The 15,494-nt window shown below is 51.4% G+C and overlaps 1 protein-coding gene across 1 annotated transcript in view; it reads right to left on the minus strand.

Moving 5' to 3' along the window:
• Window positions 1-15,494, minus strand: part of PDLIM4 (PDZ and LIM domain 4) — a 67,868-nt gene that overhangs the window by 10,731 nt on the left and 41,643 nt on the right. The window contains exon 4 of the mRNA XM_009896906.2: window positions 1,585-1,763. Coding sequence (XP_009895208.2) covers window positions 1,585-1,763 — 179 coding nt within the window. The remainder of the gene's footprint in view (window positions 1-1,584; window positions 1,764-15,494) is intronic.

Raw genomic sequence — 15,494 nt, forward strand, 5'->3', positions numbered from 1 at the left:
CTCCACCAGCATCACATTCCTGTCTGCCTCAAAAAAGATTAAAATGAAAAAAAAAAAATCAAAGAAATAAAATTCATTTTAAAAGAAACAAAGGAGGGGAAAAAAACCCCACCAGAAACCCCAAACAAAACTCACTTTTGAAAGAAAGCCAAAATTCTGGTTTCTGAGATGGGTGGTCCCAGTCCTTGTGGGCAGAGCAGTGCTGGGCAGCTCTGCTCTCTGAGGTCTTTCCCAACCTTATTGATTCTATGATTCTCCTTCATCCTCAGCCTCCTGAAACAAGGGGCAAAGTGCTGGTGCCCTAGGAGAGAGCCCACCCCCGTGACTCCCCACCAGCCCAAATCCTCTCTGAGTGCCTGCCTGCCTGGCTCCAGCCCCCTCCTACAGCAATTCACACATTTTCAGCCCAAAAAGGCCACTTCTGGCCCATCCAGCCTGGCTTGGAGGACACACTTTTGACCTGATTCCACTCCAGCTAATCTCCTGGCTTTTGGCTCACACCCTGAAAACATCAGATTTTCTCCTCCGTATTTTTCTGCGTGGTTCTCTTCTTTCCAGCTCCCCTGGAGCAGCACAGGGAATACTCTGGCTCACAGCATGGCTGGAACATGAATTCATGCAGCACAGAGTTCCTGGGCTGAGGAGAAACTCTCTTTGCTCTCTGTGTTCAGCAGAGCCGTGAGTCTCTTGCAGAGCCTTTTGCCAGCCTGGAGGACCATAAATCATCATCATCAGAAGCCTTGTGAAAGCATTGCAGTCCACAACCTGGCCTGTCTCAAAGTCCTCCCAGGCCCTTCTTGGCTCCACCAAAGCTTTTTCTTTCCTACCAGCATTATTTATTTCCCAGCCTCCTGGACAGCTGCACTGAGCAGATCCTGCATTTATAAACATCTCAAGTTGAGTGAGGTCCATTTTCTCCTCTGGTGCCCCCAGCTTCCAAACCAAGACTTTGCTCTGGGGTCTGTACAAGTGTGATCCCCATTCCTAAGAGGGTAAAAATCCTATGGAAGTATCCTGCCTCCAACATAAGCTGTGAAGAATCAGGATGCTAACACTTCTGACACTCCTTGGCATTCATCCCAGTTTAGAGACTGGATCTGATGCCACCAATCTACCCACACCCATAAGAAGGATCTTGTGCAGCTCTGGGAAACCAGCACCTTCACCCTTGGAGTCCTTTTGATTGGAAAAGACCTTTAAGATCATCCAACCATCAACCCAGCACTGCCAAGTGCTCACTAAACCATGGCCCTCAGCACCACATCTCCACAGCTTTGAAACCCCTCCAGGGCTGAGGCCTCCATCTGAGAGATAAATGGTTGACTGTTGCTTCAGCATCATAAACTTAGTGTTGCAGTTGCTACATCCATACACATGTGGCCATTTTGCTCACAACTTGGTATCTCCAAAATACCTTTTTTTGGTGTGTTTTTTTTTTCCTTCCCAACACTCAACTAACAGAGCAGGAGCTCAACCCAGCAGCTCTGGAGCTCCAAAAGCACCACAACCTCAACACACCCCCTTGAAACCAAGTTTTCATGAACAGCAGCAGGCCCCAGAGCAGGAACCATGTTCTCATCCTACCTGTGGGCAGGAGAAATGTGGAGCCCACTCAGCTGCCCTGGCAGAGCAGACTCGGAGCTGCTGTTCGTGTAGAGCCGGGTTGGCTGCTGCTGCTGCTGCTGAACATTCACCGTCTGCTTGTTGTCCATGGGGCTGCCACCAGCCCCAGAGGGCCTTCTGCTTTGGGCAAACCCATTGTCCTGGAAGAGAAGAAAATGCAGAAACCCCTGAGGTTTATAGGTTTTAGCATGACATTGATGGAGAGTCTGTGCTGGGATGTGCAGTGTGCAGGCTGAGAGACCTGGGGCTGTTTAGTTTGGAGAAGAGAAGACTGAATGGAGATCTTCTTAATGCTTATGAAGATCTGAAGGGTGGACGCCAAGAAGAAGGGGTCAGGCTCTTTTCAGTGGTGTTGTGTGGTAGGATGAGGGGCAATGGATACAAACTGGAACCCAGGAAGCTCCACCTCAACATGAGGAAAAACAACTTTACTCTGAGGGTGCTGGAGCCCTGGAGCAGGCTGCCCGGAGAGGTTGTGCAGTCTCCTTCTCTGGAGAGATTCCAAACCAAGCTGGATGTGTTCCTGTGTGACCTGCCCTAGGTGATCCTGCATTTGATCATCTCCAGAAGTCCCTTCCAAACCTGTAGTTCTGTGATAATGTTTTATAGGTGCTGTGGAAAATGGAGGTATGCAGCAGGAAAAGGGGAACTCAGGCTTGACCTGCAGTTAAATCCTGGGCAACATGTGCAGCTCTCCTTGGTTTCCAACCAGCTGAACTTTCCTGCTTCTCCATGGTGAGCCACTGCCAAGCATTCTGCATTTCTGCTCCTGTAAAAGCAGATTTGTTATTTCCTCAAAAATAAGGCTGTGGGTCTGCTTCTCATTAGGTGTTACATCAGCCCAGCAGCACTTACTGCTCCTGGGACAATCAGTCCTGATTGATTTCAAGCAAGCTGTGATAAACCCAGCTCCACAACTACCCAGACAGGTTGGGCAGGGCCTTCAGCCAAGGGGCCAGGATGGGTGTTCTCACTTAAATGCAGCTACCCTTGTCCACAAAGGTCCGTGTTCATTTCAGGAGGTTTTCTCCCAGAACAAGCTCGGTCATTCAGAGTGGGAGAAAGGCACTGGGCAAGAGTTCAGCTGGGCATCCAGATTTTCATTGGTCCTTTATTCCCATGGCAAAGTTTTTGGGGTAGAACCCCAGGTCAGGCACTCAGCTGCCATTAAAACACCTGTTTTCCACATGGTTTTATAGAATCCCAGCATGATGGTGGCTGGAAGGAACCTCTGGAGATCATCCAGTCCAACCAAGACAGGGTCACACACAGCAGCTTGCCCAGGATCACAAGGGCCAGGTGGGTTTGGAATCTCTCCAGAGGAGGAGACTCCACAACCTCTCTGGGCAGCCTGCTCCAGGGCTCCAGCACCCTCACACCAAACAAGTTTCTCCCCCTGTTCTCATGGAACCACCTGGGTTCCAGTTTGTGCCTACTGCCCCTTGTCCTGTCACTGGGCACCACTGACAAGAGCCTGGTCCCAGTCTCTTGGCCCCAGCCCTTTAGCTCTTGCTGAGCATTGCTCAGCTCTGCTCTGGGGCTGCTCTTCTCCAGGCTCAACAGTCTCAGGGCTCTCAGCCTTTCCTCCTCACAGACATGTTCCAGGCCCCTCAGTAGCTTTGTAGCTTCCACTGGACTCTCTCCAGCAGTTTGCAATCTCTTGAACTGCGGAGCCCAGAACTGGATCCTGCGCTCCAGCTGTGGCCTCACTAGGGCCAAGTAAAGGGTAGGAGAACCTCCTTCAACCTGCTGGCCACACTGCTCTTCATGCACCCCAGGATCCCATTGGCTTTCTTGGCCACAAGCACACTCAGGGACAACTTGTTGTCCACCAGCACTGCCAGATACTCCTCCACAGACCTGCATTCCAGCAGCTGTAGTGGTGCAGGGGGTTCTTCCTCCCTAGGGGCCCTTGTTGACTTTCCTGAGGTTCCCCTCACCCAGCTCTCCAGCCTGTCCAGGTCTCGCTGAATGGCAGCACAACCTGACTGTGTGTGAGCCACAGGTCCCAGCTCACTGATGAAGATGCTGCAGAAGTTTCCCTACAGAACATTCCCTTTGTGCTTTCCCAAAGCTGTGTCAATCAGCCACCCAACACTACCCACTGCTCATCTTGCCACGGCCACCTGAGCCAGGCTTTACCAACTGGACTAGGCAGGGGCTAATTCCAGCCATCAGGAAGAGCAGCAGAAAGCTGGATGCAGCCTAGGGACACGTGCTGGCTGCTGCTGTTTCCAGCCATGCGAGTCAGAGCCATGCTCATACCAAGGGGAGAAAGAGAAGCTTGTGTAAGAGGCTGTGAGCTGCTTCATCTGCTCTAATCTCCCTAATCTGCTTAACTCTCCTTAAACCAGCTTAATCTGTTTCAGGGCAGGTCTCAAGTGATGCTGCCTTGCACCAGCTTTTCAGCAGACTGAAGGGGATGGAAAGCCAAGCAGAAAAAGAACCCTCACCATCCTGGAGAAGAGAAGGCTCCAGGAAGACCTTAGAGCAGCCTGCCAGTACCTGAAGGGGGCCTGTGAGAAAGCTGGGGAGGGACATTTTACAAGGGCTAGCTGTGACAGTATGATGGGGAATGGATTGAAGCTGCAAGAGGGCAGATTTAGACTGGAGAACAGGGAGAAATTCTTTCCAGTGAGGGTGGTGAGATACTGGAACAGGTTGCTCAGGGGGGGTTGTGGCTGCTCCCTCCCTGGAGGTGTTCAAGGCCAGGCTGGATGAGGCCTGGGCTGGTGGGAGGTGTCCCTGCCCATGGCAGGGGGGTTGGAACTAGATGGGCCTTTTAGCTCCCTTCCAACCCAACCATTTTTGACTCCATGATTCCATGAAATACCCAAGTGCACGTTGAGGGGCTCCAACACAAAGCTTACATTTGGCTAAAATAATCCAATAAATACTAATTGGAAGCAAATGTCTGCCAGTGGTGCGCAGCAGAAAACACCTCCCAAGCCTTGTAAAAATGAGCAGCTCAGAGAAATAAAAACCAGATCCTGCTCAAAAAGGGGGAAAAAAGTAAAAAGTCCAAGGCTTAAGTTTTTCTGAAGGCAAAACTCCCATTGATAAAAACTGGGCTGAATGAAAAACTCCAGGATGCTGCCTTTGAGGTTTTATCCTGCCACCAGATGAAGAACTGCAGACTCCAGCAAGCTCCCAGTGCTTCCATCACCTCAAAAGCCTCAGCAGCCACCCTGAGCACTTCTGGCACTGCTCCTTCCACCCCATGCAAGCACATGCACGTGGGGGAAACTGCTTCCAAAATCATAACTGCAAATTATCTATTAAAGAAGGAATTTTGCTGCCAGCATTAATGTAATGTTAACTGCTCCCCAATTTATAATCTGAAAATAAAGTAAAACACAACCAGTTCCCAGACTCACATGGTTATTTCAAGGGAAGCCTCAGAGTCCCAGCATGATGGAGTTGGAAGGGACCTCTAAGGATCATCCAGTCCAAACCCCCTGCTAAAGCAGGGCAGCCACAGCAGCTTGCCCAGGAGCACAATGGCTGGGGGGGGAGGTGGGGGTTGGAAGCTCTCCAGAGAAGGAGACTCCACAACCTCTCTGGGCAGCCTGCTCCAGAGCTCCAGCACCCTCACACCAAACAACTTCCTCCTCCTGTTCAGGTAGAATCTCCTGGGTTCTAGTTTGTGCCCATTGCCCCTTGTCCTGTCTCCGGGCACCACTGAGAAGAGTCTGGCCTCATCCTCTTGCCCCCCACCCTTTATCTCTTGCTGAGCATCCAGAAGATGGCCTGTTAGGGGATCCTGGTTGTCACCAGCTCCTTGCCCCTGAGGGAGTAGGATGCTGCTGATGGTGGCATCTCACTTTACATCTGTTTAGCTGTGTTACAAAGTCACAGGTGACCAGCAGCATTCATAGGGATTAACAAGCTCCTCCTGAAGGACAGCAGAGTGCTCTCACTACCCTAACCCCTACCAGCCCAAGATCATGGAGATGAAGGTATGGATGTCCCTCAGCTCTTTCCACCAAGCTCTATGCAGGCTTTGGAGAGCTGTGCTTGGTGGCAGTTAGTGGCTCTGTGGCAAACACACAGAAGGTATTTTCCTCTCTGAGACCAGGACACTCTTTGCCTTCCGGCTTGCTCCTCGTTTCTTTGTTTCTGTTGCACAAAAAGCTGCTCCTGGGACGGTCTCCTTATTCTCATCTCAAAGGCAGCAAGAGACCACAAGGCTTCAGACTGTGCAAAACCAACCCCACAACCTCATTTTCCTCTCAGAAGCCTAGAACCAGATGGATTCCTGCCTAGTTCTCAAAATCAAGATCACAAAAAGCTTCCCCCTCGCCCCCTTTGGGACTTAATTTGCTTTTCTCTGCTGGCTTTTCCTTCCTGCTTTTTATGGCCTCTCTTAAATTAAGAGGCTTTGCAAACCCTTCCTGCGAGCTGGCCTGCAAAGTCTCACCGAGGAGAACTCTTTCAGCTGATGAAACAGAAACTCACAATCTGCTTTCTCACGCTCGCCTTCGAGGACCATCGATTAGGAAGCGTAACCAAGCTCCTGACACGCAGCATTTGGAGCTGCTGGAGCCCAAGCCTCCTCCTTCCTGGCAAACACAACTCATGCAGCTGTCCCACACCAGATAAACACGAAGCAGAGCAAGAAAGGAGCTGTTTGAGGTCCAAGTCGCAGGGAGCAGGTGGGTTTTGGGGTGGTTTGGTGTGTGGCTCCAGTGCTGACTCCAGCTGTGATTGGAGTCGAGCCATTCTGGGGTTCCATGAGTTGGGTCTGTTCAGCCTGGAGGAGAAGGCTCTAGGGAGACCTTGTAGTGGACTTGCAGTACCTGAAAGGGGCTACAGGAGAGCTAGAGAAGAACTATTTCTAAGGGCCTGTGGTGATAGGACAAGGGGTAATGGTTTTAAACTAGAGCAGGGCAGATTGAGACTGGACATTAGGAAGAAATTCCTTCCAGTGAGTGTGGGGAGACGCTGGAACAGGCTGCCCAGAGAACTTGTGGATGCCTCCTGCCTGGCAGTGTTTAAGACCAGGCTGGATGAAGCTTTGAGCAACCTGGGCTAGTGGGAGGTGTCCCTGCCCATGGCAGGGGGGGTTGGAACTAAATGATCTTCATGGTCCCTTCCAACTGAACCCATTCTGTGATTCTGTGATGTGCAGCAAGTGGCTGATGCCCAACTACAGCAACCTACTCTGGTCATCACCTTGCTGGTCATCCCCAGCCTGTCCCTTCCCACCAGGAATAAGCAGAAGAAAAGGGATTATTTGGAGAAGAATGAGCCACAGGACACACTGAATGATGACCTGCATCAACCCACCTGCCTTGGCCACCCCATCCATGGCCTCATCAAATCACCTCCTCCTCCGGAAGCTTTTATCAGCACTGCACTAATGCAGCCTCTGCCTTATCAAGCACAGGTAAGGGCTGCCCTTATCAAAGCAGTATTTATGTGCCTGAGGAACTATTTCCAGCAGGAGGCAAATGTGACAGGGTGTAGGGGAGAGTTTCTCTTGGCAGAGGTGCAGGCAGCCAGGGCAGAGCAACACTGGCAGCAAGCAGCGCCTTGTCCCAAGCTGCTGTAGGCATCGGTGAGGCACCTGGGGTTGGCCATTTTGCAACCTCAAGCTATCCTATTCTTAAGAAGCAGGACTTATTTGGGGACATTTTGCACAATGATCCCTTCTAACTCAAGCCATTCTATGAGTCCATGATGCCCTGTTTGTCTTTCCAGCCTTTTTTACCCACAAGAGAGCACAGGGTTAAGAAACAGCTTTAGGGGGCATCAGACTTCATGCTCTGATCCAAAGCACTTAAAGCTCACTCACAGAACCACAGAATTGTTTTCGTTGGGAGAGACCTTTAAGGTCACTAAGTGTTAGCCCAGCACTGCCAAGTCACCACTAAACCACATCCCTCAGCACCACAGGCTCTGCTCAGTTGCACCCTGGGATAGGACAAGGGGCAGTGGATATAAACTACAGCGCAGGAAGTTCCATCTCAACATGAAGAGGAACTTCTTCACTGTGAGGGTCACAGCACTGGAGCAGGCTGCCCAGGGAGGTTGTGGAGTCTCCTTCTCTGGAGACTTTCAAGCCCCATCTGGATGCATTCCTGTGTGACCTGTGCTGGATTCTATGGTCCTGCTCTGGCAGGAGGCTTAGACTCAGTGATGTCCAACCCTTAACATTCTGTGAGCCTGTGCACCATGATCAGTCAGGGTCAGCTGGATGTTTGCAGCCAAAGAGCTGCTGTTTGTGCACCAGCAGGTTGAAGCAGCCCTTGGTCATAGGGTCACTTGGAAGAGGTACCTCTCATGACCACACTTGGTTAATTGTCTCTATCTTCCAGCAGCCCCAGAATGAGCTCAAGTGCTCTGGCTCCTCACCAGTGTTTGAGTCCTCTCTCTCTTGCTCCTAACTTGGGTAATGGAGCCCAGATTTGTTCTGCAGAGCCTGACAGGTCTTCTCTGACTGACTGCAATATATGGCCAGAAGATGTGTGCCTGGCATCAGTCCCTCAGCTGCCTACCATGGAAGAGAAGAGAGCAAAAGCACATTTCTGTGGAACTGGGATAAATATAGAATAGTGTGAGGTGGGAAGAACCTTAAAGATCATCTGGTTCCAACCTGCCATGGGTAGAGACACTTCCCATTAGCCCAGGATTCTCAAAGCCCTGTCCAACCTGGATATGGACACTTCCAGGGAAGAGGCATCCACAGCCTCTCTGGGCAACCTGTTCAGTGTCTTACTGCCCTCACAGTGAAGAACTCTCTAATATTTGGTCTAAATCCCCCTCTTTTAATTTGAAACCATCACCCCTTTTCCCATCATTGCACTCTCTGACAAAGTCCTTCCCCATCTTTCCTGTAGCCATCTTTAAGTCTCCCTGGAGCCTTCCTTTCTCTAGGCTGAACAATCCAAACTCTCTCAGCCTGGCTTTCAGCCCATCTTCAGATCATCTTTGTGGCCTCTTCTGGCCCCACTCAAGCTATTTAGAGGACCATCAGAGCATCTGCCTCAATAGCTACACCTGAAGGAAGGTTGGCTTAAAGCAAACTCATCATGGCCCCTGCAAAGCTGAGCAGTGGTCTGAGGCTTGTGTCCAACGTGCTGGCTATCCAACACAGCCAGCCAGCCTGGGGATGGACTCTGGGCTCCTGCAATGGGCTGCCAGGGCTCAGTGGGACTAGCTCAGAGCAAGAGAGAGGGATATTTTCAATGAATGGTGTCCTGTGATAGGACAAGGGGCAATGGATACAAACTGGAACCCGGGAGGTTCCACCTCAACATGAGGGAAAACTTCTTTGGTGTGAGGGTGCTGGAGCCCTGGAGCAGGCTGCCCAGAGAGGTTGTGGAGTCTCCTTCTCTAGAAGCTTTGAGGACCCATCCAGGTGTGTTCCTGTGTGGCCTGCCCTAGGTGATCCTGCTTTGGCAGGGGGGGTTGGAGCTGATCTCCAGAAGTCCTTTCCAACCCCTACCATTCTATGATTCTGTGATTAATAGATAAGGGAAGAGGCTGGAGAGAGGCTGGGTGCAGTTTGCTGAAGCTGGATGAAGGGAGTGCAGGAGTTACTTTCTGAGATGGATTTCGAACACTCTGCCAAGCTCCTCCTTCAGTGTATACCACAGCCTGAAGAAAACCTTTCTCCATCACATCCTTTCCCAGTTGCCAGCTAAACCCCAGATTCATTTCTCAGATCTCTGTAAGCAAGAGAGCAAGCCCTGCAGATCAGATGGTCTTGTAGTTACAAAGCTGCAGACACCATCCATGTGAAACATGACTCAAGCTGGAGCCTGGCCGAGCCCCAGCCCCAGCACAGGCTGTACCCAGGGAAGGCACAGCCATGAACGCACAGCAGGCCAGATCTTGGGACAGGAGCTCAAAACAAGGTCATGGGCACGCTGAAAAACATCCACAGGTCACATCCCAGCGGGATGAGCTGCACCCCTGTGAGCATGGCTCAGGTTTGCTTGGCTTTGTGACCCTGGAGCTTGGCCATCAGGCTCGTTTGAAAGCACTTCTTCCCACAGCACACTGCAGGTCCTGCTGAAACCCTGCAAGCTACACAAAAACCTTCCGTGAGTGTCTCCATCGCTGTGCTTCATTGGTGCTATGGCAGGGAGCAGGCTGAGCTCAGCACCACCCCCTCCTGTCAGCACAAACTTTCAACCACACACCCCCAGTTCCACAGGGGGCACACACACAGCCCTCCACACACCACAGCCTGGTGTGCTTCAGGAGTAATTCCATGTAAACATGCCTCCAGGAGCTGGGGCTTGACCAGAAGCCCCTGATGCCCTCACCTTGGGCACCACAGGGGCACTGGGGTCAGTACCAGCTTGTGGGTCACACCACCAGGCTCACAGAAGCATAGAATCTTTTTGCTTGGAAAAGACCTTTAAGATCAGCTCCAACTGTTCTCTAACTCTACCAAGGCTGGGGCTAAACCGTGGGCCTCAGCACCACATCTCTGCCTCCCTGAAACACCTCCAGGGATGGGGATTCCACCACCTCCCTGGGCAGCCTGTGCCAGGCTTTGAGAATCCTTTCAGTGAAGAAGTTTCTTCTAATGTCCAACCTAATCCTCCCCTGATGCAGCTCGAGGACATTTCCTCTAGTCTGGACATTTGTTCCTTGGGAGGAGACCAACCCCCAGCTGGCTCCAACCTCCTTTCAGGCCAGAAGGTCTTCCCTCAGCCTCTTTTCCTCCAGACTCAACACCCCCAGTTCCCTCAGCTGCTCCTCCCCAGCCCTGCTTCTCCGGACCCTTCACCAGCTTCCTTGCCCTTCTCTGGACTTGCTCCAGGCCCTCAATGTCTGTCCTTTATGTTTTCTTGTGTCCTTCTGGGGTCAATTCACCGTGCTTTGAATCAGTCCTTTAAAAGGTCAGAGGTAGACAATAATCCAAATGATAAACCAGAAAAAGAATTCATCCCATTTCCCAGACCATCAACCAGAGCCTGCAACAGTCAATTGCTAATGCAAGAGGCCAATGTTGGTTCCTACAACCTCCACTTAAGTGTCTACACCCATAGGATCACAGAACCATAGAATCAGCCTAAACCTCCCCTGGTGCACCTTGAGGCCATTTCCTCTTGTCCTGTCATTTGTTCCTTGGGAGGAGACCAACCCCCAACTGGCTCCAATCTCCTTTCAGGGAGCTGTAGGGAGCCAGAAGGTCTCCCCTCAGCCTTCTTTTCTCCAGGCTGAACACCCCCAGTTCCCTCAGCTGCTCCTCCTCAGCCCTGTTCTCCAGACCCTTCCCCAGCTCCACTGCCCTTCTTTGCACACTCTCCAGCACCTGAATGCCCTTCTTGGACTGAGGGGCCCAAAGCTGAACCTGAACACCAGATCAGGAGTGATGGCACCAGAGAGGTGAAAGCTAAACATTTCCTACCAGCTTGAGGCATGTCACTTTTGACAGGAATCATCTGCAATGTTTCTGCACAGACAGGGAAGTTTCTAAACCATTTGTAAACAATGGTTGGGAATGTCTTAATTTCCAGGAGGAAGACATCCACCCCTTTCTGAAGTGCCCTTGGGAGAAGCAGCTCCATCAGGCACAATGAGGTATTACTAAAATAAACTGGTGTTAGGGGAGGCTGGGCAAACAGTCCAGCTCTCCTTGCACAAGTCCTGCATTGTCTGATTTCTGGTGGTTTAAGCCAAAAGAAGGTGGATTCAGACTGGAGAGAAGGAAGATAGTTTTTTCCACTGAGGGTGGTGAGGCCTTGGCCCAGGTTGCCCAGAGAAGAGGGAGATGTCCCATGCCTAGAACCAATCCAGGTTAGGTTGTTTGAGGCTCTGAGCAGCCTGCTTTAGTTGCAGATGTCCCTGCTGACTGCAGGGGGGTTGGACTGGGTGAGCTTGAAAGGTCCCTTCCCACCCAAACCATTCAATACAGCACAAGGACAGCACCCAGCCAGCCCATCTCACAGCTGGAATTAAGCCACACAGACCCTTCTTAAGGAACAAATCCTTCTCCCCCTTGGTGCAGCCATGCTGAGGGCCTCTGGTGAGGCTCTGCTAACAGCTGGATCCCAGCAACTCCACAAACATCTTCACCCCCACTGGAGGAGCCACAACCCTCACATGACTTAACTAAAGAGAGACTTGAGCTGTAACACCACAACTCTATCCCTGGAGCTGCCTGGCTCCCCAGCAGCCTCTTAAATATCCACAGCCATGAAAAAATGTTCCCAGCAAGAAGATGAAAATTTGTTTCCATTTACCTCACCTGCTCCAGCGCAGAGAGCAGGGCTTTAACATGCAGAGGGCATGGGGGGTGTCCAACAAGCAGACACAGGAGGGCTTTGTACAGAGCCATGGGGTTTATAACCACCTTCACAAAGGAAAGCAAGAAAGCTGAGAATCAGCTAAACTTAAGGTCACATCTGGAGTATTTGAGGCCACAGCTGGAATATTATGTCCAGTTCTGGGCTCCTCAGTTCAAGAGTGACAAGGAACTACTGGAGAGAGACCAGTGGAGGCTATGAAGATGCTGGGGTCCTGGAGCACGTTTGTGAAGAGCAAAAGCTGAGAGACCTGGGGCTGTTGAGCTGGAGAAGAGCAGCCCCAGAGGGGATCTGAGCAATGCTCAGCAAGAGATAAAGGACCTGTGGGGGACAAGAGGCTGGGGCCAGACTCTTGTCACTGGTGCCTAGGGACAGCACAAGGGCAGCAGGCACAAACTGGAAGCCAGGAGATTCCATCAGAACAAAAGAAACTACGTGCTGTAGGATGCTGGAGCAGGCTGCTCAGAGGTTGTGGAGTATCCTTCCCTGGAGAGATTCCAATCCCCCCTGGCCATTGTGATCCTGGGCAAGCTGCTGTGGGTGTCCCTGCTCTAGCAGGGGGGTTGGAGTGGATGATCTCCAGAGGTCCCTTCCAATTGCCACCATGCTGAGATTCCAAGGAATGCATTGGCCATGCTGGCTGCATTTTCAAAGCACCTTCAGGCCAAGCTGTCCAGACCAATCCCTTCTGCACAGGCAACATAAACACACCTGCATGTGGGAGCAGCAACTGCATTGCAGTAACACAAACCCTGCTAAGGCTCAGGGAGGTGTGAGTATCTCCAGCTCTCACTGTCCTAAGCCACAGCTTCATGTGTGAACAGCACTAATATTCACCAGGGAAGATGCTGCTGTTCCCATTTCAGTGGCACCACTGAAAGCTGCCAGTAAATCACTTTTCTCACCATCTGGTGTTTGGCTTAACCTCAGGCACTGAACCCTAACAGGCAACATCCTGATGTCATCCTTTTCATTTCTGCCTTTCTCTTCCACTCGCAGCTGGGGAATTGCTGCATTTCCAGGTGTTATCATATCACACTTTCTGATTTTCTTCCCATAACCACTACTAGCAGCTAACTGAGAGGGGGGAAAAAAGGCATCACTGGCAACAAGCAAAGCTTCAGACTACAGAAATGGTACTTATTCAAACCAAAAAGATGCCAATTCATCAGTGTGGCTTACCCAAACATCTCTTTCTGTAAAAGCCAGGGTGAGGTACACAAGAGAAAAAAACCAACCAACAAAAACCACCACCAAAAGCTATGGGGTTGATTCCCCATTTTGGAATACCCCAGATTTTTCCTTTTCCTCATTAATAATGAAGATAAAACTCAGCTCGAGTCAAAAACCCAGCCTGGACTTTCCTGCTCACAAACAAGCCCTGGCAGTGCCCATGGAATATCCCAGCGCTTCATAGCAGGGTTGAGCTGCTGCAGGGAATGGAAGCAGGCAGTGAACTTGGCCATCCTGAGCTCCCCACACAGCCAGGCTGCCATTTACCAAACCTCTCCTGCCCAAGAGAGCTTTGGGGGCTGCTCTCTGCCCTCACCCTATCTCTTTCTCCCATTGATCCACCCCATGTTGGTCTGCTGGCTGTAAGGAGTTAGGGGGAGCACAGTGAGCATCCCTCCCACACTCCACATCCCCCTTCCTGCACCCAGCACCCCTTGACTCACATCCAGCATCCCCCTGCTGTGCACCCAGCACTGCCCCTCCTCTGTATCCCAGCACCCTGCATCCAGCTGTCTCCACACGTTCTCATCCCAGGGGATCACCCAAGTGACTACAAAGAGCAATCCCTTCATCTGAAGTGAGCACCAAGGCAAGACCACAGCAGCATCAAGGAATCTCTCAGCTTGGAAGGGACCCATGGCAGCTGTTTTTCCCTTTGGACCAGAATGCTGTGCCATACACGTGTGCTCCCAGACAAACACCTGGTGTCTGTGAGCACACAAGCTGGCAGATCCCTTGCCTGTGTTAACAGTCATCATCACTGAAACTGATGTTATCAAGCAGAACAGCTCAGGGCATTCCTGTGCTCACTCTTCACCCAGCAGCATTTTCTGCGCTGTCCCAAATCCCCCCCCACTGTCTCTATTTCACTACAGCTCTTATTTACCTTCATAGGATTATTTTGGTTGGAAAAGGCTTCTAAGATCATCAGTTCCCAACCCCAACCTAACACCACCATGGCCACTAAACTAAACCATGTCCCCAAGTGTCATGGCCACAGCTTTCTTGAACACCTCCAGGGATGGTGCCTCCACCACCTCCCTGGGCAGCCTGTTCCAATCCCTGACCACTCCGGCAGGGACAGAATTGTTCCTCACACCCAACCTAAGCTTCCCCTGGCACAGTTTCAGGCCATTTCCTCTCATCTTATGACTTGATTCTAGGGAGAAGAGACCAACTCCCACTTGTCTCCAGCCTCTTTTCAGGGAGCAGCAGCAAGCCTGAAGGTCTTCCCTCAGCCTCCCATTCTCCAGGCTAAGTTCCCTCAGCTGCTCCTCACCAGCCCTGTTCTCCAGATCTTTCACCAGACTCATAGCCCTTCTCCTGACCCACTCCAGCACCTCAATGTCCTTCTTGGAGTGAGTAGCCCAAAGCTGAACCCAGGATTTGAGGTGTGGCCTCACCAGTGCCCAGTCCAGGCACCGTTGGATGAGAGCAAACTATTCAAGCTGCCTGGCCAGAAGGACAAAACCAAACCCCACCACCCTTTTGAACTTGCCATGCTTTTATTTCCCCCCTTCTTCTTCAGATTTCTCACTCCTCTTTCCTACACCAGGATTACTGAAGCTCACTTAGAGCTGCTGATTTATGGGATCCAGGGGTTTCCACACAGCAGTTACAGCTACAGGAGATCAACACATGAAGTGGCACTGAGCAAATCCCTTTGTTTTCAAATGATTCCATCTGGGGGGAGGCCACGATGGGAATTTTCCAATGATTCCATGTTGTATCGTGCCAAAATAAAGTAACCCCAAGGGCAAACCCACTTCTGTGTAACCTCTTCACCCAGTGGATGAGGTCAGCAGGTTTTGGTGGTGTACTAAGCCCTGACATCTGAGATGCTGCCTGAGGACCTGCAGCCTGGAGGCTGAGGTGGCTTACGACAGCCGTCAGGATCCAGCATGTTTCTGCTCTGAAATCAAGCCCTCAGACACCATGGGGGTGTTCCCCAGCCATGGGAACGTGAGCCAGGGCATTAGCTCATCCTTTGTTCTCCCCAAAATGGGAGGCAGACATTTCCCCCCTCCTTCTGCCTCAACACCACCGAGGAGGTGATGCTCCCCCTCTACTCTGCTCTCAAGACCCCACCCAGAGTACTGTTTCCAGTTGTGGGGCCCCCAATACAAGAAGGACATGGAACTGTTGGAGAGGGTCCGGAGGAAGCTATGAAGATGACAAGAAAGCTGGAGCACCTCCCCTGTGGGGACAGGAATTTGGGGCTGTTCAGCCTGGAGAAGTGAAGGCTCTGGGGAGACCTTAGAGCATCCTTCCAATACCTGAAAGGGGCTACAGGAGAGCTGGAGAGGGACTTTTGACAAGGACTGAGAGTGACAGGAGGAGGGACAATGGCTTTGAGCTGGAAGAGAGGAG

The sequence above is a fragment of the Dryobates pubescens genome, chromosome 16 (genome assembly GCF_014839835.1).
Source record: "Dryobates pubescens isolate bDryPub1 chromosome 16, bDryPub1.pri, whole genome shotgun sequence".
In the NCBI taxonomy this organism is placed as follows: Eukaryota; Metazoa; Chordata; class Aves; order Piciformes; family Picidae; genus Dryobates; species Dryobates pubescens.